Raw genomic sequence first — 24,987 nt, 5'->3', positions numbered from 1 at the left:
AGCCACTTCCCGTTCCCGCCACTTCTCTTTAAAGTGCTTTAGTTCTTTCAAAGAGTCTCCACAATATCTCTGAACTAGATATATCTAACTGTGTAAATAATAATATGAAATGAGTCAGTAAAGCCATTATACAACACATCCTCCTCTCCTGTTTAATGGTTTTCCTTTGATACCAAGATTACGTCATCTTCTTCCACTTTAACATGAGAATCGTCCTTTACTTCTGTAGTCTTTTCTCTTCCCAGCATCTATGTGTGTGGCCAGACCTTTTCAGCAATACACCTTTCCCCTGAAAACTCAAACGCCAGCAGTCAGCACACCTTGCATTCTCTTGTGGGGATGGTTTTTGAGTTGTTGCGACTGTGGAAGCTGTCGATGCAGCTCTGGAATTTCTTTCCGATCAGGGCTTCGTCTTCCCAGCTGCACTCTGAATAGGGCAGTCCCATCCACTTGCATAGATACTCAGGTTCATTGGAAGGGGCCGGCTTCCGGCTGTGAGCTATTTCACACAAAAATTTACAGATCAGCAACTGCCAATTAAAGGAGAGGGGTGACATTCTGTTTTATGTGTAACCAAGGCAACGCCACGTGGCAAAGCATGAATTGCTCTTGACAATATTTATAAACAAGATCTCTCACTCACCTGGAAAGTCTGTTTGACCCAGTGTAGATTTGCTTGTCTTCACAGCTAAATAAATGGAAAATTAGGTAAGTTATCACCAAAACCAAGAAAACAATGACATTTCAGGTCATGTAAGGAAGAGTACAAATACACTCTACTCTCTCACATCTTAAACAAATAAAAAGGAGACAGCCGTGTTGTTCTCCCCACCCCCGCCTACAGCCCCACCACCCCATGGATTCATTTCCCCATGCCAGGCTGAGGACCAAGTCCCCGTCCTCCCGGCTTGGCAACACCACCTGCTGCCCAAGCCACGTGAGTCACCTGGTGCTTGACAGGCCTACCCCATGGCTGCCACCTCACTGGCGGGCCTTTCTCACTCTCCTCTGCTAGTTTCTTCGCGACTTCCAAAAGCTGGAATGCCCTCAGACTTCTGCTCTCACCACGTATACATTTCTTGATGATCTCATTAAACCTTAGGCTTTAAATACTATCTACACACAGATAATTTCTCAAGTTTCAATCTCCAGCTAAGACTGAGTTCTAAACTCCAGATTCACATCCTCTACAGCCTTCACAATACTATCCACTTAGATGACTGTGAAGTATATCAAACTGACAAACTAAGCTCTTGATTTCTCTTCCCTTAATCTTGCTATTTCAGTAAATGGTATCTCCAATCTCCTGTTGGCTCAGGTCAAGAATACTGGCACCACCCTTACCACCTCTGTCTTCCCCCATCTCCAAACCTACCAACAAGTCTTGTTAGCTTTTCCTTCAAAGTAAATCTAGGCATCTGACTGTTCTCCAAAATTACATCTGCAAAAATGCATTTTTTAATATCTATGCATTACTCCCAAAAAAGAAAGTTCCTTTATTCTTGGAACTCCGACATTGCTTAAATGAATTTCCATGTACTTACCTATTACTCTTTCTACGATCTGATACTGCTTGTTCAGCTCCGAGGCCAGTTCTTGTTGGCAGTTGAAATATTCCACATCTTCAGGAGAAACCTTCCCTAACCTGGCCAGAAGTCAAACAGGAAAAGTACATACTAATTAGGTCTGGAGAATCCAGACTCATCTATCAATGCAAAGTCAAAACAGCAAAGGAAACTTAGTCTTTACTTTCACATGTCCCTTTAGCAATCTTGTACTAATAATTAAGCCAGAGATTTTAAGAAAAACATGTAAGACTTGTAGAAAACATTGAAACCTCAGACTTAAAGGACACACCAGTTGTTCTTGCTGATGTGGCCTATTTATAAAGAAACCTAAAAATAACTATTTTGTGTGATGAATTCATGTGATCTGTGATAAATCCACATTTCTTAACAGACAAGGCCAATAAAACTCAGATTTATAAGAAAAGATGTCTTTTTTCCATATATGATTTAATCAGGAGTGATTAAATGTGACATTTTTAGAAAACCAATTATTCTCAGTTATAAAACAACACCAGTAACTTGAAATTAAATACTACTATAACTTTCAAGGACTTTCAAAATTCTAATAATTGCTTTACAAACTACCCATACCTCAGAGATAAATATTTTCATTTTTGACTCAAAGAAAAAAAGTATCTGACTTACTGAAATAGCGTATTCTGCACGGTAATAAAACAGGAACTGGAACCCATCTGTCCCTGTTCCTAACCCTGAATGGCCTGATCATATGACACTGAAATGTGTGTCTCCAGGGGGACGTACACTCTTTATCAGTCGGTTTAGGGTGTGTATTGTGCCCCCATGTTTCTCATACAACCTGACACGGTCAAAGCTGTAAGTAAGCTAAAAACCACACGGTGATCACAGTTTCAGAACATTCCTGTCACATCATTTCTGTAAACTGTAAAACCAAGATTAGTTTTAAGTATACCATATCCCAGAGAGTTCTAGAACACTAAACTCCTGACATCCAGGCTACACCAGCACATCCAGAGAAAGTAACAAGGTGCTTAAGGACATGCGCCTTGGACTCAGGCTGCGGAAGTCCCAATCCGGGGCCCGCAGAGCCACTCTGTAGCTCACTCTGCCAACAAATTACACTCTGTACAAATCTCACAGGCTTACTGTGAGGACTGACGACAAGACGAGGTCTGAAAAACGCCCCATACACTAGCTGCTATTATTAAACTCTACAGACTTCCTGGCTATACATAAATAAATGTATTATCTTCAGGTCATAGTTTTATAAAAGGTAACCATGGATGCCTCCACGTTCATTCAGGGGACAGAGGCAAAATTTGATATTCTAGACAGTCATGTTTCTCCACTATTTAAAAACCCTCCCTTCCCCAAGGCTGCAAATGTATTTCTTTTATCTAGAAAAGGTAATGTACCATTGCTTGATTTCATCCTCTTTCTTCTTGAAATTCTCTAGTTTTTTTAGACCCTTCACTTTCTGTTGCTGTAAGGACTCTTCACTCTCCCATGTGCTGTGGATATATGACCAGCCCTTCCACTTGATGAGGTACTGGACTTCGCCTTCATCCTTTTCAGGGTCAAAGTCGCTACTAGGGTCTCCATTAGCTTCAACTGCATATACAGTAGTAGAAGCTCCAGTGGCTGCAAAAAGATTCAGTTAAATTTTAAGAAGTCTATGAAACCAGACCCTGAAAAGCTTCCCAAATACACAGCTGTCTATAAAGAGTCTCTTTTCGGATAAAGTACCAAAATCCTTTATCTTCAAATATACAGAAATTCACAAACAATACAGAATGAACATGCCCAGCAATTTCAAATGTTTTCAAGATGCAAACCCAATTTTTCCCATTTAAACATTCTAAAATTTGCTGGTGAAATCAAAGAAATCTTTGTGTTTAAACACAATAAAAATGGAACAGCAACATCCTTTTGTTTTGGTCCCTACTAACTCAGGCTAAATACATAAAATTTGGGCCTTTCTGAGCACAGTGAAAAAGTAATCTGCCAGCTTCCAATGGAAGGGAAGTGGCAGCAGGAACCACGTCTAGCCGCAAAGGTGGCAAGCAGCCCCTGAAGCAACGCAAGAAGCAGGCTAAGGAGATGGACAAGGAAGAAGAAGCACACAAGCAGAAACAGAAGAGGAGCAGAAGTAACTCAAGGAGCTAAAAGCAAAGGCCACAGGGAAGGGCCCCTGGTCACAGGTGGAATTAAGAAAGTCAGAAAAAAGCAAGCTGTTCCTTGTGCCTAAGGCAACAATGATCCTTAAATCCATTCCTACTTACACATTCGCATCCCCTGCCCTAACACCTGTTGGCACTTGTAGCAAGAATGGAGTACTGTCTTTGCATACCTCCTTTCTTTCCCAGCCTTGAATCTAAGACCTTTTCAATAGTTTCACTATTATCCTGCTGTTCATCAACTCCTTCTCCAGTCATTTCAATGAGGTCATCTGAGTCAGTCTCAAAGTCATCGTCTTCTTTATAACTGCATGAAAAATAATGCCGAATAAATAAGAAACTATCTTTTCAGATCCAAATCACCATACGTAAGATCATTAGGACAACCCTTTTGCTCCAGCATGGTGTTTTGCAGATCAGCCACGATAAAGTGGGCTCAAAGTTCATTTTTTTGTTCCTGCTTAAAGTATTACTGCATGTTCGTAGAGAGCAGCAGGAAGGCTAACTCATACTTCAAAATAAAAACTGACTAAAGTGATTTTTGTAAGCAAGACACAGAAAACTACAAGGACATTCTTATGTTTTCATTTTTTAACGACATCATTATTATGTATAAACAAGGAAACAACTACGAAGAAAGAAAATGCATAATGAAGAAAATTGCCTAATGAAAAAACTGGTTCTAAGATTAATGCATCAACCCTGCATTTTGTCTCCCAATAACAAGAATATGAAATTTTAGTCTTCAAGTCACTGAGCAAGCTTCCTGGTACTAAAAATATTAAAACATAATGCTCCACCATATATTATATTAACAACAAAGGGTTTGGGAGTTACAAAAGAGAAAAACACAATGCTGGATGCAGTACAGCTGGCTGTAGGAGGAGAAAGTGCTAAGCTACACATTAATATACTCAAAGCTTAGTCTTAGTTTTCAAATTATTACCTGCAATCATTTAACAGGTTATTAATAACTTCAGGATTCAGCTTCACCATCTTTAAGTAGAACACAAGAAAACTATGTACCCTCTGAAATGAAATTAAGTGCCCTCTGACTGGTATAAAGTAAAATATGTACATTTCGTATCTATTCCTTTATTTCATTTTCTATTAATTCTTAATATACTATCATAACCTTGATAAAATTATTACATCCAAATAACATTACATAAAGAAAGTGAAAGTCGCTCAGTCATATCCGACTATTTGCAACCCCATGGATTATACAGTCCAGGGAATTCTCCAGGCAAGAATACTGGAGTGGGTTGCCTTTTCCTTCTCCAGGGGATCTTCCCAACCCAGGGATGGAACCCAGGTCTTCCACATTGCAGGCAGATTCTTTACCAGCTGAGCTACAAGGGAAGCCCAACACTATATAAGCTGAAACTCAAAGGAATTTATCTGATTGAAAATGCAATTCAAAAGTAAGACTGCAATCCAAATGTCTTTCCTAAAAAACAGTACTATACTTTTACTTTTGTTATTTTCTTGGCCACACCACAGGGCATGTGGGACTTTCTCCAACCAGGAATCAAACCTGCACCCCATGCATTAGCAGATGGAGTCTCAACCGAAGTCCCAAAGAAAGGTATGAAATGAACGTAATGTCACTACCACTCAAGGAAACATGAACCTAAAGCAGTTCTCTTCATAGGAATGAAGGCTTCATATGATTTATCACTGTTATTTCCATTTTCCTACTGGCCAGGACCATTTCTTTTGAAAGAACCTTTCTGAACACAATCTCAAGACACAGGTCATTATTTTCACCTGTCAAATGCCTGATCCTGGACTTATTAAAAGCAAGCTCTAGCCAATTACACTATGACCCTTCCTTCTCACTAATGAAACCCTTCCAGGACATCACTTACCTCACATTTTTAGCTGCTCTGCGGCGCGTCTGCCTTTTGGGAGCTTCATCATCTTCATCATCATCATCAGAAGAGTCTTGCTTTTTCCTCTTTCCACGCTGAGTCTTAGGTTGCTTTTTAACACGAGGTTTGGGCACTGTTCTAAAGTGAGAAAAGGAAAAATGGCCAAGTCCTTACTTCATCATTTGGTGTCTACTTCAAATCTATATAACTGTACTTCCCAGAGCAGGGCTCACCATAGAGATTAACCAAGGGAATGTTAAGACATGAATATTCCTAGGTCCTGTTCCGTGAGATTCTAGTTCATGAGAGCTCTGCTTCACTAGAAACATGAAAATGGTTCTACTGCTGATACCCTCCAGTCATTTACAGGAGACACTGTCAGCCCACTGTAACTGCAGGTTCCACATCCACAGACTTAACCAACATGGATCAAAAATTTAACTGGGGCGAAAAAAGTCCACAAAGTTCCCAAATGCAAATTTTGAAACTGCTGACCATTAGCAGCTGTTTACACAGTATTAACATTGCAGCAGGTGTTAAAAGTAATCAACAGATGACTGGAAGAACACGGGAGGAGAGGCCTAGTCTACATGGAAATACTACAGCACGGCATTTCATAGAAGGAAGGGACCCGAGCATCCGCAGATTCTGGCATCTGTTTAACACAAGGCTCCTGGGACCCATCCCTGGTAAGGATGAAGGGAGGACTGCACTGTGGGTTCTCAGGCAACGACTCTCCACTGCTCCTCAGGATCACCTGACATAACAACACACACGCAGCCTGCTGCTGAGGGCAGCTCTTTTCTGGGCAATTTGGAAATATCTACCAAAGTTACTAATGTAACCATTTTACTTCTGGGAATAAGTAAAAGATACAAACAGATATAAACTGATACAGGCACAATAAACAATTCACTGTGGTATTTGCAATAACAAAAGATTAGAAACACTGAATGGTCATCAAGTGGGAACTAGTTCAATAAACAGAATACTTGTTATTGTTGTTCAGTCACTAAGTTACGTCTGACTTGTCTGCAGCCCACGGACTGCAGCACACCAGGCTCCTCTGTCTTCCAGTTACCTCCCAGAGTTTGCTCAAAGTCATGTCCCTTGAATCAGTGATGCTATCTAACCATCTCATCCTCTGTCACCCCATTCTCCTTTTGCCTTCAATCTTTCCCAGCATCAGGGTCTGAAAACAGAATACCATGCAACCATAAAAAACAATGGAGGGAGGCGTTTTCTGTGCATTGGTGAGGGAAGATTTCCAAGAGAGATAATGAAAGAAAAATGCAGAAGATGCATGGAATGTTATCATCTGTATAAAGTAACAAACAAGAAATAACTACACGTATTTTTTCTTCCACGTAAATAAAAGACACCTTGGAGACTACCTGAGATTGTGCTCTGCCACCGACCAAGGGCACAGCTGAGGAGATCGGCCCTCTGCAGGCAGCAACTCCCCTGCAGCCAAGACTAGGAGCGCTCACAGGAAATCCAGTGCTCCAGCAGTGGCGAGAAGGCGCGAGAAAGACGGCGAGGGAAACTCACAGCCACAGCCACCCCTCTCTCCCATGCCTGCCATAACCAACACCGCAGACAGAGGACCAGGAGCCAGGAAAAGACGGGTACAACCCAGAAGACAGAGCTAGAGTGGACTCCAGTGCTGAGAGCCGGAACGCAGACAAAAGGAGACAACACTGACCAAGGAGTCTCCCTACGGGGGTGGACGGTAAGGGGGCCGGTACAACATCCTAAGCCACGGATATACACATATTTCTGCTGTAAATGGCCAGAGGATACACGTTTACTTTCTCAGACAAGAGGCAAAGTTGAGGCTACCACATAGGTACTTACATAACAAGAAAAAATAAATTTCAACAAATAGTTTACTGAAAAAATTCAAAATAAAATAATAATGATCAAGTATATATTTTGTGATACAACATCTACTAATGAGAAGAACAGAATTCTTTTTGAAGGGATGATAGCATTTCACTTAACTAGGGTTCAAATTTAGTGTTCCTTATCACAAAACTACAAATGTTCACCAGAAGCTATACTGAGGGACTTCTCCAGTAGTCCAATGGTTGGACTTTGCCTTCCAATGCAGAACCCTGGGCGGGGAGCTAGGATCCCACATGCCTTGTAGTCAAAAAATATCAAAGCATAAAACAGAAGCGATATTGTAACAAATTCAATAAAGACTTTAAAAACAGTCCACATCAAAAAACCTTTTTTAAAACAAGTTATATTGAGCTCACAGGCCACATAAAAATAGGGGGGAGTGGGATTTGGCCCAAAGACAACATTTGCCAACCCCTCCTACCACTGCAAGGAGAAAAATCTTCCTGGGGCCTTGGTGCCTCCTGTCTTCCTCCCCTATCATCAGTACCTTTTGGTGCCATCTGTCTGACCAGAAATTACCAGTTTCCTCCCACCTGCACCTACTTCCCTCTCTGGACAGATTCTCTGCTTAATGTCATATAGATCGTACAAACAGGGTAATAAACAGTCGAGTAAGTTTCAATAAGCCAATTAAACATAGGAAAAATTAGTTCTCCCCGAAAGAACCAGTACCCTGGTCAAATACACAGAGAGCTTTCTTAAGAGTGGAAGATATATTTGTTCCTCATAACCAGTCCACCTGGAATATGAAACAGCAAGATTCACTCTCTAGCTATGTACCGTGCAAACACACAAAATCCTTAGTAGCTCAGTCATCTAATTACTCGCTAACAATGCAGACGAGCAGGAAGCTAATCAGGCATCCGGAATCCAGAGTCACAACACACTGCAGCTCGCCAGCTGAGGCCTCGCGCCAGTACTACCCCATCCTCCTCCACCTAACACAGACGAAGCTCAACCAGAGGCAGCGACGCTCAAGCAAACACTGCACCTTCTGGGGACAGGTCTTCTGGCTTTCACTGTTTGCTCTGGTTCGCTCTCTGCACTGGAGCCTTGTTCCTGTTCATCTTCTGAGAGCTCCCGTTTCCATTTTTCTCTGTGATCAAAAGCAAAGCAAAAATTTTTTTTTTTCTAAAAGAATTCCTCAAGATCGTTTCACTTGAAGAATCTGACAAAACCAATTTCAAGCAGAAGAGCCAAAAAAGGCAGAATGTATATATTTTAGATATTACGCTAAAAGATTTGTTTTAGCTCCAAATTTTGGTTGGGCTCCTTCCTGCGATGTGTAATATCTATCCCTATTTTGTATCCGGTATCAAAATAAGTGATGAAGCTAAGGCTCTATTTTTTTTTTAACTATTTGTTCTGGGGGAAAAAAAAAAGTTGCCAATTCTGTAATATTCTATTTTTATTTACTACTATCATTGACCAGAATGAAGCTATAATATATACTAGATCAGAGGTTTTCAAATTTTAGTATGGATCAGAACTATATAAAGGATTTGCTGAAAGAGTTTTCTGGGCCACAGCCAGTTTTTGATTCAGGAGATCTAATGTGAGGACTAAAAATCTCAATGTTACCAAATTCAGATGATGCTGATACTATTGAGAGAGACCTCTGAGTACTACACTAGCTATATTCAGAATATGTTGATTAAACAATCCCTAAAATTATATTAATGATAAACCTACCACCTACTAATTAACCTGTCCAGCTAATGAAGTAGTTTTAATAATCACTAAATAGAGTAGGTGTTCTTTTGCTCATCAAGATAACAGATGACGCGGGAGAGCCATACCCTACAGGTGCCCTGCTATCCCCCAACAGTTCCTGAACTTTACTTGAACACCGAAAAAGAAGTCACAGGAACTCAGCTCATTTCCCACCTGCAGGGAAGAAGGAAGGACCACACATAACAGCAACCAGCCACGGAACATCCAGGGAAACAAAAAACTCAACAGGCAAGAACCTGGGTTTAGGGTTTCTCTCTAAACAAAACAATCACCATGTGCCTCTGGATCTCTGTATAGAAAATGAGGTTATGTTAAAGACAACTGCTGTCAAATTGCAAAGTCAAGTCAATCTTCTTCATGGGAAAATAAGTTAAAGTAATAGTGGAAGAACCTTTCTAAACAGTCCTACACTTGATTCAGGAAAACCAGGAAACACCAGGAAAGAAAATGTTCTCATGCCTTCCATGAAAAGGTCATAGAGCACATCCACAAACATTAGTCAAGTTCTACTGGCACAAAGGCAGGAAAGTAGAGATACAGCTTTGTTAAATAAAGACACAAAGAATGAATCCTATCAGTCTGCCAGACAGGTAGGGTGCTTATGGAATGTGACTGGTAAAATATTAAGGTCTGCTATTAGCACCGAATATCCATCCCTCCCTCTTTAAAGCAAACCATACTTTGGGCACCCGCCTTATTCTCCTTTCCTAGAGCCTCATACAATAAATGTGTTCTAAAATCCAAGGAATAGATGGTGATGGCCAGGAGGGAAAAAGATGTCTCCAGCAATGGGGAGACTGGCACCTAAGGATCTAGCCTTCCTTGGCCAAGTCTAAAACAGTTTATTTACCCCTTAGAAGAAGGAGCTTACACAGTCAAACTGGAGAGCAGTGATTTCACAAGACCTACCAGAGAGCAGATGAGATGAGAAAGATCTACAATCAAGTATTGTTCGTAATTTCTATAACTCTGCCAGAACTGAGACTGTTATATCAGAGTAGCTAACAAGGTCCACTTCAACACTTTGAGAGACTAAAGTGGCACAGACGCTGAGAGAATGGGTGTTGAGAGTTCTCCAGTTAAACTGCAGATCTGCAGACGCACAGATAACCAAGAGGGCTTCGAATCTTCCAACATGAGAGGGCACAAACACTCAGCCAATCAACTAGTCCAAAGTCCTCTTCCCATACAGAGGGAAACTCAAGCTCAGTGGGAACAAGCTGTTTGGTATATGTCAAACCCACATTTCTGCTACTCTCAACAGAACCCACTGAAGACCATTCCGGGAGGAGCTGAACAGTTAAGAGGCTTAAAAGGTTGAAAGGAGTTTTATGTGTATGTATCTGAAATTGGTGGATTATTTCAAATTTCGTTTTAATTTTCAAGAATGGTGGGGGAGGGGCAAGTCAGGACCAGCAATACTGTTAATTCTGTATAAGAGGTGAAGTGAAAAGGGCAAATCAATTACTAACAGATTACTGCCCCAACCCGGCTCTCCAACAGGGAAAACCAATGTCCACCCCTAGAGTTTGCTGGCTTCTCAAATAATATAGACTATATGAGGAACACTCCCTGACTAAACCATGCATTATAAGCTGGGCTACAAACAGAAGTCGCAAATATGAGATCAGGATTAAAATATTTTTCATGTTAAAGGAGACTTGAATTGCCAGATCCAGTTCTAAGAAGCCACCAGTGGGATTCCCTAAATGGGAATCAATGGAACTTTGGCCAAAATTTTGGGAACTGGGAGAAAAATACCAAGATTTGACCACTGAGGGCTCAAGGCCATATAAATAGACAGGAAAAAGTCAGAATGCAAGTTAACGAGGTATAGTTTTCTTTCTTTACTGGGAAAAAGTGGATTCCTTTTTGATTTTTCTTTACTGAGAAAAATCAAATCTAAACAACTATAATGAAGGGAATGAACAAAAGCCATTTTAAAATAAAATAAGCCTAAAATCTGGCCAAGAGCCACTGAGGCTTCCTAATTAACTGTCTTTAAGAGCTCAAAGAAGGGAACTCCTTTCTCCTCCACTTTAGAAGGCAGATAAGGAAAACAGGGAACCAACTGCTTTAACATCACTGATTTTTAGTCGATTTTCCCAAAGAGAATGGTTTTCAGAAGCAAGTCTCAGTGAAGTGGATAAGTCTGTTCTAACAAGGACTCTCCTCTGCTGTGCCACAGGACTGTGACAGACTCCCACTTCACAGCCCTGGGAGGGGAGACACAACTGCAATCTCACCTATAACCTCAGGAGGGTAACTCCAAATGATTACAGATAAGACCATTTTTTAAATCCCAGGTGGAAGAGAGGGTTCTAGAATCACTGTTCAGTGGAGCTGACCACTACTAGGCTGCAATGAGTCAGCAGAAATCCTAGGACAGCATGAATAGGGACTGCCTTACCTACCTCCTGAGAAACCAGTATGCAGGTCAAGAAGCAAGTTAGAACTGGACATGGAACAAAGGACTGGTTCAAACTTGGGAAAGGAGTACATTGGCTCTATGTTGTCACCCTGCTTATTTAACTACTATGCAGAGTACATCATGAGAAACGCCAGACCAGATCAATCACAAGCTGGAATCGAGACTGCTGGGAGAAATATCAACAACCTCAGATATGCAAATGATACCACTCCAATGGCAGAAAGCAAAAAGGAACTAAAGAGCTTCTTAATGAAGGTAAAAGAGGAGAGTGAAAAAGCTGGCTTAAAACTCAACGTTCAAAAGCCAAGATCATAGCATCCAGTCCCATCACTTCATGGCAAATAGATGGGAAAAAGGTGGAAGCAGTGACAGAATTTTTTTTTTCTTGGGCTCCAAAATCACTGCGGACAGTGACTGCAGCCATGAAATTAAAAGATGCTTGCTCTTTGGAAGAAAAGCTATGACAAACATAGACAGAGTATTAAAAAGCAGAGACATCTCTCTGACAACAAATATCCGTAGCGTCAAAACTATGGTTCTTCCAGTAATCATGTACGGATGTGAGAGCTGGACCATAAAGAATTGCCAATTAATTTAAAAAATGTTTTCTTCCACTAAGCTTTTAAAATGCTAACTCACATGACTCCAGCAGAGTTAGTCCCTTCTAAAACTGTAGTCCTTAAAGTGTCAATGTCACAAAAGCAAAGAAAGTCTGTGAAAGTGCTCCAGACTAATGAAACCTGACATCTAATACAATATTTAACCTGAGACTGGATTCTGTACTCGGGGTGGGAAAATATTATAAACAACATTGTTGAGTTGAATGACCAAACTGGAATATAAATTAGACAGTGGTATTGTAGCAATGTTAAATCTATTTACCTTAAAACTGTATTTTGCTTACAAAGAGAATATCCTTATTCTAAGAAGATACACACTTAGTATTTAGGGGTGAAAGACCATGATGTACGAATCTTAGTCTGAAATGGCTCAGAAAAAATATTACCTTGTGTGTTTACATAAATATATATGAGGAGAACTCTCACAATGATAAAGCAAATGTGGCAAACACAGTGCGCAACAGTGAATCTCAGTATACAGGCATTCCTTGTACTGCTCTTACCCTTAAAATGTTTCAGTTGTTTGAAATTAATCCCCCAAAAAAAGTTTAAAAAATGGTTCCTTTTTAAAACTTGAAAATTGGTGATACAATCTGCAGGGTTTTGGAAAAACATTGCCCTGTGTTAATATGTGGAAATCTCCACTCCTCTGAGTGCGTCTCGCTCAGTCCTGAAGTCCACACGAACACACTAGACTGTCGTCCTTGCTGAGATCAGAGAGGGCCCGGCAGTGCGGTCTCTTGTGACCTGAGTCTCAGCAGCTGCAGGACCTCCTCTAATCCATGTTACTAATTAAACTGACTCAGGAGAAGAGCTCTCCACAAACCCCAGTGCCCTCCAGCTGCCCAGAGGAGGGCATGGCGTGAGGGCAGCCCAGAGCCCATACAAACAGGCACAAGGAGAACCTCCGCTTACGGTAAGTTCCTAACAAAGAGCCCAGGAGAAGACAAGCAGCCTCACAGAAGACACCCCCTTCTCCCCTTCCCCGACAAGGAGTGGAAAGGTTTTACACGGGCAAAGAACGGTCACAAGGGTCTCTGAGAGCTGCCTACTTTCTAGAGCTCTCAGGATTGAAAGGAGAGGGAAAAGCAAACACAGAAATCAGTCAAAATAGCAAGTCTGATGTATTACACAGGGGCTGAAAGCTGGAGGGATCCTCACACCCAAATAAAGCTACATAAATGAGTTGTTCATGGAATTCCCCTATGGTTCAATGGTCAAGGCTCTGCGCTCCCACTCCAGTGATGACAGGTTCAATCCCTGGTCAGGGAACTAAGATCCCACATGTACAGTGGCCAAAAAAAAAAAAAATTAGGAGTTCAGGTTTTCAAGTACAGCACATTTAGATTCCCACCAATGGATCAGCAGAATGTAGCCAAACAGTGGAGGAAAAAACACATGCATAGACTTCCCAAAAAGCCTCCAAGGCCTTTAGCCTGGGAAACTGAGATCTGAGCAGGCCCGGGGATGGGGATAGAGCCTTCTGAGCTGCCATGAAGCAGCGGCTTGCCCACAGTTATCATTGTTGCAGCTCTAATGAAATATTTAAAACACAAATGCAAACTGTATGCCCTCTGGGCAGGGCAAAATTAAATACTATGACTTTTCTTAGCATAGTTTCTAATAACTCTGTTAAGTTACCAGAATAAGTATTACCCTATTTTAGAGATGGGGAAATTTAAAGACTCACGTTACTGTGCCTCAGGCCAAATACTTAAGAATTACGCTGTGCTTAGTCACTCAGTCCTGTCGGACTCTTTGCGACCCCAAGGACTGTGTAGCCCACCAGGCTCCTCTGTCCATGGAATTCTCCAGGCCAAAATACTGGAGTGGGTTGCCATGCCCTCCTCCAGGGGAATCTTCCCAACCCAGGGCTCAAACCCAGGTCTCCCGCATTGCAGATGGATTCCAGATTCTTTACTGTCTGAGCCACCAGGGAAGACCATGAACACTGGAGCAGGTAGCCTATCCCTTCTCCAGGGGATCTTCCTGACCCAGGAATTGAACTGGGGTCTTCTGCATTGCAGGTGGATTCTTTACCAGTTGAGCTTCTAGGGAAGCCCAAGTTAAGGATTACTAATACTTTAAAACAGAGACGATATAACTGGGACTCTCAACAAGAGCCAGGACAACCGTTTACCATGAGAAACCCCTGAATTTGTGTGCAGGGTTTTGAGTATTTTTCTGAGAAGATAGGCTGTAGAATTCAGTTTGTCAAAGGGATTCATACATTCCACCCCATAAAGATTTAATTATTTCTCAAAAAAAAAAAGTCAAAAATTTTTTTACCGTAAGTACAATTTTTAAAATTTTACAATAACAAATATATAATCCACATCATAAAGGGATTTCACATTAACCTCATGAATGAAAATTTCCTTGCTTATGAACTGCCAACAGTAAAACTGCACAGACACAAGAAGGTATCTCATATTGAAATGGGTGTCCAATCAATATAATTCATCATGCCAAAACAGAACAAATGAACAGGAAAAACAGCCAACAGAAACGTGTTCCTTGCTTAACTGGAACAGAACACCAAATGCCTATATGTTTGGGATTTGTGCACATTTTTAAGAAAAAAAAAAGGGGCTGATAGGGCAAATCAAATGGAATAGCTGTGGTGTGCCCTGAAAAGCAGCCCAACATTTAACATTTGAAAAACTGAAAACTTCAAATGCCACTGCTGCTGCACCAGACTCAGACAGACAGAAAGCCAAGACAGCAAGAGACAGATGCGGACTCTGGGGCCCAGGGCGCGCTGCAGACACAATGGAGGAAGTCCCAGAATATCCGCACGCCCCAAACTCCCCAGAAAGGACCACCCCAGGAGAGACTTACTGCTTTTTCAGCTGCCTCTGGCCTCTTCTCTTTGGGCTCCCACTCTCAGACCCGCTACTTGCCTTCAGGGTGTGCAGGGGGGGGAAAGATCACAGATGTTAGTTCACAGTTCTCAGGGGCAACACGAACCCCGGTCCCACAGCCAACTCAATGCAAATTACTCAATACAAGCTTTCAGAGAGAAGGAGCCTAAGCCTCTGTTTGGTGGTGTTCCCGCTTTCATTTTGAAATTAATTTGTCTCTTACTGCTGAGTTACCTGTAACGCCAAGAAGTATTTCTTTCAGCTTGACTTCTGAAAGAACATAGTCTAATCAAAGTTTGTGATGAAGAAACGTCCTGTATCTACAGTGGCCCACTGAGCCAGCCGTCACACGTGGCTGAGCCCCTGAAATGTGGCTGGCATCACTCAGGAACGGACTTTTCATTTTACCTAATTTTAACTAATACACATTTTAAAAGACCCATGTCTAATGGCGACCATACTGGTTGCTGATATAGAATGTCTGGCACGAAAATGCCATACAAAATTTAGCGTGCCTTTAAAGGCGGTGACTACGAACCTATTTCATTTCAGACTCAATAAAGCGCTTGTTCAATCATGAGCCAGCAGTACACTCTGCTCACAGCAGCAGACCAAGTGATTACAGTCACGGACATCTGAACAACTCTTATCCCCACGTGTCAAACAAATCGGCAAAATACTCCCATTTCTGTTGGTCCTGTGACCTACCTACAATGTGGTAATTTATACACAGAAGGGAAAAGGTTATAACAAACATGGAAAAAGAAAGCTGGCTAAAGCTAACCAGCTCAGAGGTCACTCAAAACACCATAAATGCTGTGCATGTATTATGGAAAATCACATTTTTACTTACTGCCCCAAACCCATTAACCTTTGGCTACTAATATTTAACTGTTATCAGTAGGATGTTACATAGTTAAGAACAGCAAAGTCCTCCAAAGAATGCAGAGGGGACATTTCACTGAGAGACCAAAGAACACCTCTTCAGAACGTAGTCTATAAACCTAACAGAGTTAAAGCAGAAGATTTCCCCAAAAACTTCAAACTGAGGAAAGCTCCTCTCTATAGAGACAACAAAGTCCAATATATTACACTAATTTTTAAAATCATCAATCTAGTCAATCTAAGAAAATATGATCAGAAAGTAAATAGGCATTCAACTTTTTATATTGCATATTAAAAATGAACTCGGAAACCAAATTTTAACAATGTAGGTAAAATAATTACTTAAGCACACTCTCCCTTTCTCAGCAGTAAATCTGAAACTACTTCCATTGTCACCTTTGCTTAGTGACCCAGTTAACAAAATCTAGAATTGACAAACTCGATGTTTTAAAGAGTAAACTTCTTGCTATAATCAAATGCACTGTAAGAAACAAACAAAAATTCAAGGGCAGTTTTATATAATACTCTACTAAAGCATACACTATGACATGATCTTTCTGGTAATTTTTTTTTAAAGCCACACGTGGCTTTTCCTGCTGTATTAGGTTTAAAAAACTTGCTTTCCAGTCACTTAACTCCCATGCAATACAAACCAGAGTCAGAAAGGATGAGGTAAGACCAGGAATGTGATCGTATCCCCTTAAAACAGTGTTTTTTCTTACCTCCTCCTTAATATTAAATCGTGATGGTTCTTGTCTGCTTCGGTTTGACCGCCTAACCCCATAAACATCAGGATATTCTTCCCACATCTGTAAAATTAACAGATGACACATGAATCTTTTTCTCTTGACCTCCATTTACTATTTACGTTATTGGAACATGTATTTCAATTTAAGTAAATTCAAATAACTATATATGAAAGGGGTTGCTTTGTTTAATGAGACAATAAAGGACCATCTTTAAAAAGAATACAGCATATTACCCTAGAACTCATTAAAGTTGTGACAACGCCTCTTCGTCAACACATGGCTATTAAACTAGAAAGTACGTTGCTTACCCACTGTCCAAATATAAACTTACAGTAGAATAATAAGGAGACATAAGAGAACTGCTTCCACTAAAAAAATATTTACTTATGAATTTTAAGCCCCTAATGCTTTCAGTTTCAGCTTTGACTATGTAAGACTCACCTGAGAAACACAAATAAAATCAACAGAGCCCTACCACCAACTCTTATTATTACTTAACAAGAATCAGTTTATCTGCATATATTTAAAAATTCCTCAGGATATGCAAAATGCCAGATACAGTCAAAATTCAGTATTTCAAACATTCAGCTTTAAGTTCGCAGAATGAGGCCCGCTGGCACCCTTGCTCCAGCACACTTCATTTTACTAACAGTATTTAACCCTTTGCCTTTAAGACCTGATTTTGGCCTCTCCTACCTTCCAAGATGGCCTACCCTCTTTCTATGGAGTGTGTATCTCCCCAAATAATCCTTCTTTCACTTTAAAAGACTCACATTAACAAATCAAAAGGAAAAATACAAAAGGCCCCCTTTTCTCCCCACTGCTCTAAGGATTCGTCTAACCCCCACCCTCACTCTTGTTCCCACACGTAATGACTGGTAAGTATGTTGAGTGTGAGTGAAGTGAAAGTCATTCAGTCGTGTCCAACTCTTTGCGACCCCCTGGAGTATATAGTCCATGGGATTCTCCAGGCCAGAATACCGGAGTAGGTAGCTTTTCCCTTCTCCAGGGGATCTTCCCAATCCAGGGATCGAACCCAGGTCTCCTGCATCGCAGGCGGATTCTTTACCGAGTGATGAGGGAAGCCCATGTTGTGTGTTCTTTTAATGAAATCAATCACCTATAGGCAAAATGAATTTAAAAAGATTGTGGAACACTGAAGTGAAGATGCACGAGAGTTAAACATTTAGAAGAAATGCTTGAAAGCCAAGATTAGAAAGTTGGATTTGCCACTGAAATATGGGAGGCAGCTAATGTCATGAAAATATTTGGAGTGGGCAAGAGAAGCCTCGGGTTGTGGCTCATCATGAAATGTGTGGAAAGTGGACCCCTTAAAAGACAAAAATGATGAAAGACGATTCAGGAACACAATATGTCACAAAGTCAAAGTAGGACATAACCAACAGTACCTTTAAAAAAAAAAATCCCAAGAAAGCCAAAGAAAAACAATCCCTCCAAAGATAACAAGCATGATGTTCTAGGAATAGGCATTTCAGAACGAGAAGCCATATAATCACGTAGTTCAGTGTCCTCAGTTTACAAAAGGGAAAAATCCTTAACCTTAGAATAATATGAGTCAGAGGACAAAAGATCCAACCAAGAATTAGTAATAATCAAGTGGTAGGAAATAAAGGCAAAAAAAGGCAGCGAATGTCCACAACTCGAACAAATGGGGCAGAGAAAGGGAGGTAGCAAGAGCTTTGCTCCAGCCCTGCCAATCAAGCCACATCCACCCTTTCTTGAACCTGAGAGCTAGGAAGTAGCTCCACAGAAATTAGTGTTTATATTAACTGGGTGACTCAATTCTTTAAATGGTACATTAATTAGTTTTACCATTTTAAAATATTAGGCATTCAGGCTCACCTGTTGGGACTTTATTACAACATACACTGTAATGTGTACATCCTAAAATCATCTTCTGTTCCCATCTGTCCTTTTGAGGGCTGCTGCTGCTGCTAAATTGCTTCAGTCGTGTCCGACTCTGTGCGACCCCATAGATGGCAGCCCACCTGGCTCCCCTGTCCCTGGGATTCTCCAGGCAAGAACCCTGGAGTGGGTTGCCATTTCTTTCTCTAATGCATGAAAGTGAAACGTCAAAAGTGAAGTTGCTCAGTCGTGTCCGACTCTTCGCAACCCCATGGACTGCAGCCTACCACGCTCCTCCATCCATGGGATTTTCCAGGCAAAAGTACTGGAGTGGGGTGCCATTGCCTTCTCCCTTTTGAGGGCTGCTGCTACTAAATCGCTTCAGTCGTATCCAACTCTGTGCGACCCCAGAGACGGCAGCCCACCAGGCTCCCCCATCTCTGGGATTCTCTGATACCTAATTCAACTCTTCAGTAAAAGCTACCATGTGAAAGAGAAGAGTGTACAGAAAACCAAGAGCGTTCTTTAGAAGCTCGTTTTAGAATAATTATTAAAGTCATAACCTAATCATTCTAACTGGCTAGTACATGCATCCATGTATCTATTAACTTCTTAAAACTGATCACCTTAACTTTAATATTTCTGCCTAAACCTGTACTTCCATTGTGACATGCAGTCTTAATCCTGTCTCTCTTTAAGTTTTACATATATGTATATTATACACACAAATATATTTGGCCTTACAGTTGATTCCCAGAACCCCAGTCAACATGACTTTAGTATTAGTAAAGTTTTAAACACCCTGTGCAAGTCGTGGTTTCTATGGCTTGCTATACTCTCTGCAAGTAAAGAACTCTTCACTGTACAGAAGAAAGTTAAAAAAAGATAGCCAAGCAAGGCCTTCTGCAGCTAAATTTCTGAGCTGAATGACACTCAGAAGATACTCTAAGTGGGACCTTCCATACACAGGGTCTCTCTGAAATAAGTCACCACCTGAAATGTCTCGTGTGAAAGGTCTCCACATACCGAGCAGGCAACACAGCACAACCCCTGAGTGTCTGCAAGCCCCTTCTCTGGTGATGAGCTAGTGGTAAGGACAGTTTTCATCTCCCTGTTCCTAACACTGCAACACTACCAGCATTCCCCAACCTCCCACCGATGCTTCAGGGCCACTGAACCTTAAGCAGTGACTATACTGGGAACAGAATAACTGAGATAATAATTAATCCCAATTCTGCCAACAGTTAAAAGCCACTCTGTTGTTTTAATTTCAGGATTGCTGAAGCTATTCTATAGAACTAGAAGGCAATTTAAAATTGTTTGTCCTCCTGGGAAGATCTCTTGTGTGCAGACACAGATTTGTATCTTAGAGGAAAAACTGATTTCTCACAAAGCTTCCAGCATAAGACATTTTTAAATTTCTAAAAGCAATTTTTTAGTATTTTTAGTGATTCTAAACTTAATTCTCTCAAATTAGAATTTCAAAAGATCAGCCGTATCTCATGACTACCTACACCAAGTCATTATTTTTTCCCAAAAGGAATGCATCCCAAAGTTTGGACATCAGTGAGAAAATTCTATGCAACTCAATTTTCATTTTTGCATTCTCTGCTGGAAAATTCTTCTGTTAGGCAAAGAATATCTACATTGCCTAGTAAAGATAATTTCTTTTCTGTGAGGAGTACTTCTCCTTCTATTCTTTAATAAAACATCCCTTATTCTTGGACTGGAATCACCCATCAAACTAAAACTGCATTTCACAATCATCTGTGAATGATTTTCTCTGGTATTACTATTGTGCTAAAATATATATATATATATATATATATTTAACCATCTTTTTTAAATGCTAAAAATCAAAACAACAAAAATGTCTCTCTGCCCTGTACGATGGTTCATGTAATTATTAATATTCTCCTCATAGCCCTGTGTCTAACTAGTAGAGCAGACAGCAGTCCCCACTTAGATCCAGAGACAGTGTATTACTAGAAAAGGCAGCTGCAGATGAATTCTCATTATCAAGACACACTAAGGAGCTTCCCGCACGAACGCAAAGGTCTGCTCTCTGGTCCAGGCTCGCGGCACACTCGTACTGTCAGCAAGGCCGATACCTTCTTCACATCAGCTATCCGTTCCTTCTTAGAGGCTGGTTTCTCTTTGGCTTCTGGAAGAACTGGCTGGGACTTGGAACCTGCCGATTCACTCTCAGATTCCGACTGACTCTCCGAAGATTCAGAACTACTATTTGACTCACTGCCATGGCCACTTCCTGGATCGCTGCCCTGCTCGCTCTCCGACTGGCTGCCTGAGTCTGAGCCCGAAGCTTCTTCAGACACTGAATGACTTAATTAAAAAAAAAAAGATCAAAAAAAAAAATTAAGAACTGCCACATAATTCGGTTTTAAAAGAAAAATCCTAGCATTAATATGACAGCAGATGGTAATTTGGTAATACAAGATCAAAGTTTTCAAACATACTTTTATATTCTTATTTGCAAGTAATATCACTAGTGCCATTCTCAACATCCCTGACAGCTACCATTTCCTGATTTACTTATATGATGCCATATGCCACATAATTTATATAGATTAGCTCTTTAAAAAAATAACATAAAATGGGGGATATTATTTTGTCCTTCACTCAGATGAAGAAAAACTGAAGCTTAGAAGTAGTTAAATAATTCTCCAAGATGACAGAGGTAAGGTTTGAAACCAGGTACATCTGTCTGAATCCACTAAGTCTTATTTGGTCATTACTCAGCCCCTCCCTCCTTAAGACAAAGACAAAATCAAAACAAAACAAAAGGAACAAACAAACAAAAAAGCAACCAACACAAAACAAATCCAAGGCAGTCACTCAAACAGTAAAAATGCAATCATTGCAATCATCCAATCAATGGCTCTCAAAAACAAGTGCAAATTAAAAACATGTGCACAGTAACCCCAAACAAGAACTCCTGTCCTGAAATTTCCTGCAGGTGAGTCCCAGACCTGGCAGACTTAAAGGGATAAACGAAGAGTCTAGTCCAATAAAGACTGCCATTGGTTTCCCATACAACCCCAACTTCATCATTCCAAGCCCCCCTCAGGACAGAGCAACAGGTAAATGACAGCAGAAGTGACACCAAAAAATAAACCAGAAAGCAAGGGAAGACTGAAGGCAATATACCACCCTGTGTTCTTCAATGTGAAAAAGAGAGCCGGGGCATGGAGGCAGGAATGAGGGTACTCTAAAGAGAAGAGACCCAAACCTGATGGACTCCACAGGAAAAAAAGAGCTGGACAGCTCCCTCAGCTCTTCTGCTTAGAAACTATCTATTCATTTAGGAGAGGCAGAGCAGAGGAGGAAGCAAGCAGCAACCCAGAACCGAAAGTAATGCCAACACAAAGGACCTCAGGTCTAGCAACCAGAAGACAAAAGACACATGGCATGAAAACCAGAAAGGGTTTTTTAAAGAGCGAGCCTTTTTATCCACTACCACTGCCTTCCAAACTAGAAATGAGGTGCTACCATTTGACAGATGTGTCCACACAATGAACAGGGGGCATTGACCCAAATATCCCGTGAGACCCACAGCAAGCAAAATACAGTCAGAGGGACTTCAGTTTACATGAGGACGCAACGGGAACACAGGGAGTGGGAGAGTGTCTACCTTGAGAAAGGGAGCAGAAGGGGAAAGTGACTTAATATTTGTCCCATCATGGAATAGATGCCAGGCAATATGCTGAGTACCTTACATGTCTGTCTGGCTTATATATCCACCAACACAACACTTTTAGGCATTACCACCCTCACGTGGAGGATGAAAGTACTGGGGAGAGTGAGGCAGAAATTCCACCTGAAGTGAGGCTCTAAAAAGCTCGTGTTTTATTTCACCACAAGAGTTCAAAGTCCTAGAGACTCAGCCGAATAACTTGATCCCTGTAACAGTGACTCAGTACCTTCAAGGTCCCGTTACACTTACTGACTCCTGGGTCGTTGGCACAGTAAAGGTACTAGTCCAGGTGACTAACGCATCTTAACTCACTTATTCTCCACCTGCAACCACTCAGAAGGTGCTCAGCAAGCAAGAAGAAAAAAGAGGAAGTAACCAGTTAAAAAGTGCAGGCTCTGGCCCTCCTGGCTTGGGTCTCCACCCTAGATCATCTCAGGCCTGCGCCCTCTTGCAACCGATGCCATCAGTCACTGCCAATGTGATGGAAACAATTCAATTCCAGTCCCCACATCAACGTGTACCTGTGTCCATGAATACCTCCTTCTCTTTGAATGGCCTCATAGGATGAATACATATTTAAACTGATCCTTTATTAAAGGGACATTTAGGTTACTTTTAAATTGTTCTCTTAATGAATAAGCTACAAATATCATTGATATACTTCTCTATCTCTGTATTCCTGAGCAAAATATTTAGGTTTTCAAATTGTTCACTATAACAAAACTATATTTTTGTATATATGACTCATGTGCAGCTCTGCATTTGTGTTTGTGTAGGAAAGTGACCTCTGGAAATGTGAGCAGGCATACAACACCTTTCAGGTAAAAAAACACATCCATGTTTCTATCAGTACATAGCCACATGCATAAAACCATTTTAATCACCAAACTGCAAACAGTGGTTTACTCTATGGGGTGGGTTGTTTGAAGTACCTTGTGGATTTCGTGAATTACTTACTTGTACAATTTAAAAATAAAAATAGTAACTCTGAAAGTCAAATCCAAGAGAAAACATCAAATTTACAAACATTTACTTGTGGGGGTTAAGGGAGGCAGATGTATTCTCCAGGAGTTGCCATGTCCTCCTCCAGGGGTTCTTCCCAATCCAGGGATTGAAACCAGGTCTCCCGAATTGCAGGCGGATTCTTTACCAATTGAGCTACCAGGGATGCCCAAGAATACTGGAGTCGGTAGCCTACGCCTTCTCCAGAGGAACTTCCTATCCCAGGAATCAAACCGGGGTCTCCTGCATTGCAGGCAGATTCCTTACCAGTTGAGCTACACAGGAAGCCCTCAAAAACAGTTAACTCTGAAAGTCAAACCCAAGAGAAAACATGGAATTTTCAACTGTATTTTTACCTCTGGGGTTAAACGGAGGCAGATGAAATCAGAAAATGACATGGACAGGTTTTAGGACTGAGGCTGAGTGGTTGAGTTCATGGCCGTTCACTACGTATCAATCCTTTTAGTCTTTCAAATTGTTCATAATAAATTCAACCGAGAGTCAAATTCAAGGCAAGGGGTGTAAGAATCCCCAATCCTACACAAAATGAACTAAAGATGTGAATGAGAGTAAGACCAAGGGTTGTTTTTTTTTTTAAATCATTTCTGAAACAAGTCAGATTTAAGCAACCTAAAATAATATTCGGTGGGGGGGGAGGAGTTTTTAAAAATAAGCCTTAATAAAGATATAACTCAATTAATTTGCATACTTCTTCTAGGAGGACAAGTTCCTAAATGTTGAATTAGAAAAAGAATATTTAGGAAAAAACTATAAATATCTCCACATTTAAGATACTGATGACCTAATTATTAATCCAAAGGACATGAAATTTCCTGAAATATTACGAAGATTCACTATTAATGCCTAATGATAATACTATCAATATTAAACTGTAGCCCGCGATTTTAGAGCAGGAGATGTGTAAAGTCCACAAGACTGGAGAAAAGGACAAATCGAGTAAAAGGGTGAGGGATTCAACTAAACTGTAATGAAGCTTTCACCTAAATTAAAGTTATAAAGTTACCTGATTGCCAATGGCATTAATAGCTAGCTATAAGGCAATGAAAAATGGAATTTGAGAATGATTATCCACCATATATACAGAATCCTCATGAAAAATAAGTTTACCTAAAAGCTAAGTTGCAGACAAGTTTTGTAATTTTTGATTGAACAATCACAACAATGGAAACACAATGTATAAATAAGGGGACTGAAGTCAAAATTGGGAATTGTTGGATTCCAATAGAAAAATACTTATTTAAAAAAGCTTAACACTTCTGTCACTCACTGCTAAAAAAGATTTGATAACTCTTCAAAATTCCTTTCAAGCTAGCAAAAACAGAGATTTAAGTGTGTCTTTACAACTGGACTGTGAAAGCAAGCGGTTTCCTTTTTAATCACCACTTTAGCAAATGACCAAAAGAGGGCAGCACAGCAACATTTGACTGAAGAGCAAGTCTGCAGTTCTCTGCCCAGGAACTGCCATTTCAGCACTTGCTGGGTTCTGTTTATTTTCCTAAAGTGACAAAATGGCCGAGTTGCTTGGCAGAGCTTGTTTTTCTGGTTGGTGGTGGTGAAAGCAAAATCTAGTAAAAACACAAAGCAAACTACACTG

The 24,987-nt window shown here is 40.7% G+C and overlaps 1 protein-coding gene across 5 annotated transcripts in view; it reads right to left on the bottom strand.

Annotated features, from left to right (window-relative positions):
• CHD2 (chromodomain helicase DNA binding protein 2) overlaps window positions 1-24,987 on the bottom strand; it is a 112,552-nt gene that overhangs the window by 71,475 nt on the left and 16,090 nt on the right. For 4 of the 5 annotated variants that reach the window (XM_055417732.2, XM_088829684.1, XM_088829685.1 and 1 more), the window contains 10 exons: window positions 20,767-20,998; window positions 16,763-16,849; window positions 15,133-15,194; window positions 8,498-8,602; window positions 5,596-5,736; window positions 3,898-4,031; window positions 2,963-3,188; window positions 1,545-1,645; window positions 644-688; window positions 321-499 (listed from right to left, as the gene is read on the bottom strand). In XM_055417732.2, coding sequence (XP_055273707.1) covers window positions 321-499; window positions 644-688; window positions 1,545-1,645; window positions 2,963-3,188; window positions 3,898-4,031; window positions 5,596-5,736; window positions 8,498-8,602; window positions 15,133-15,194; window positions 16,763-16,849; window positions 20,767-20,998 — 1,312 coding nt within the window. The remainder of the gene's footprint in view (window positions 1-320; window positions 500-643; window positions 689-1,544; window positions 1,646-2,962; window positions 3,189-3,897; window positions 4,032-5,595; window positions 5,737-8,497; window positions 8,603-15,132; window positions 15,195-16,762; window positions 16,850-20,766; window positions 20,999-24,987) is intronic. The other variant, XM_055417735.2, reaches the window with a different exon arrangement.

The sequence above is a fragment of the Moschus berezovskii genome, chromosome 21 (genome assembly GCF_049115385.1).
Source record: "Moschus berezovskii isolate FMDL1 chromosome 21, NW_MosBer_1.0, whole genome shotgun sequence".
In the NCBI taxonomy this organism is placed as follows: domain Eukaryota; kingdom Metazoa; phylum Chordata; class Mammalia; order Artiodactyla; family Moschidae; genus Moschus; species Moschus berezovskii.
The sequence above is the reverse complement of the archived record's forward strand: the minus strand, read 5'-3'. Positions and strand labels throughout refer to the sequence as shown.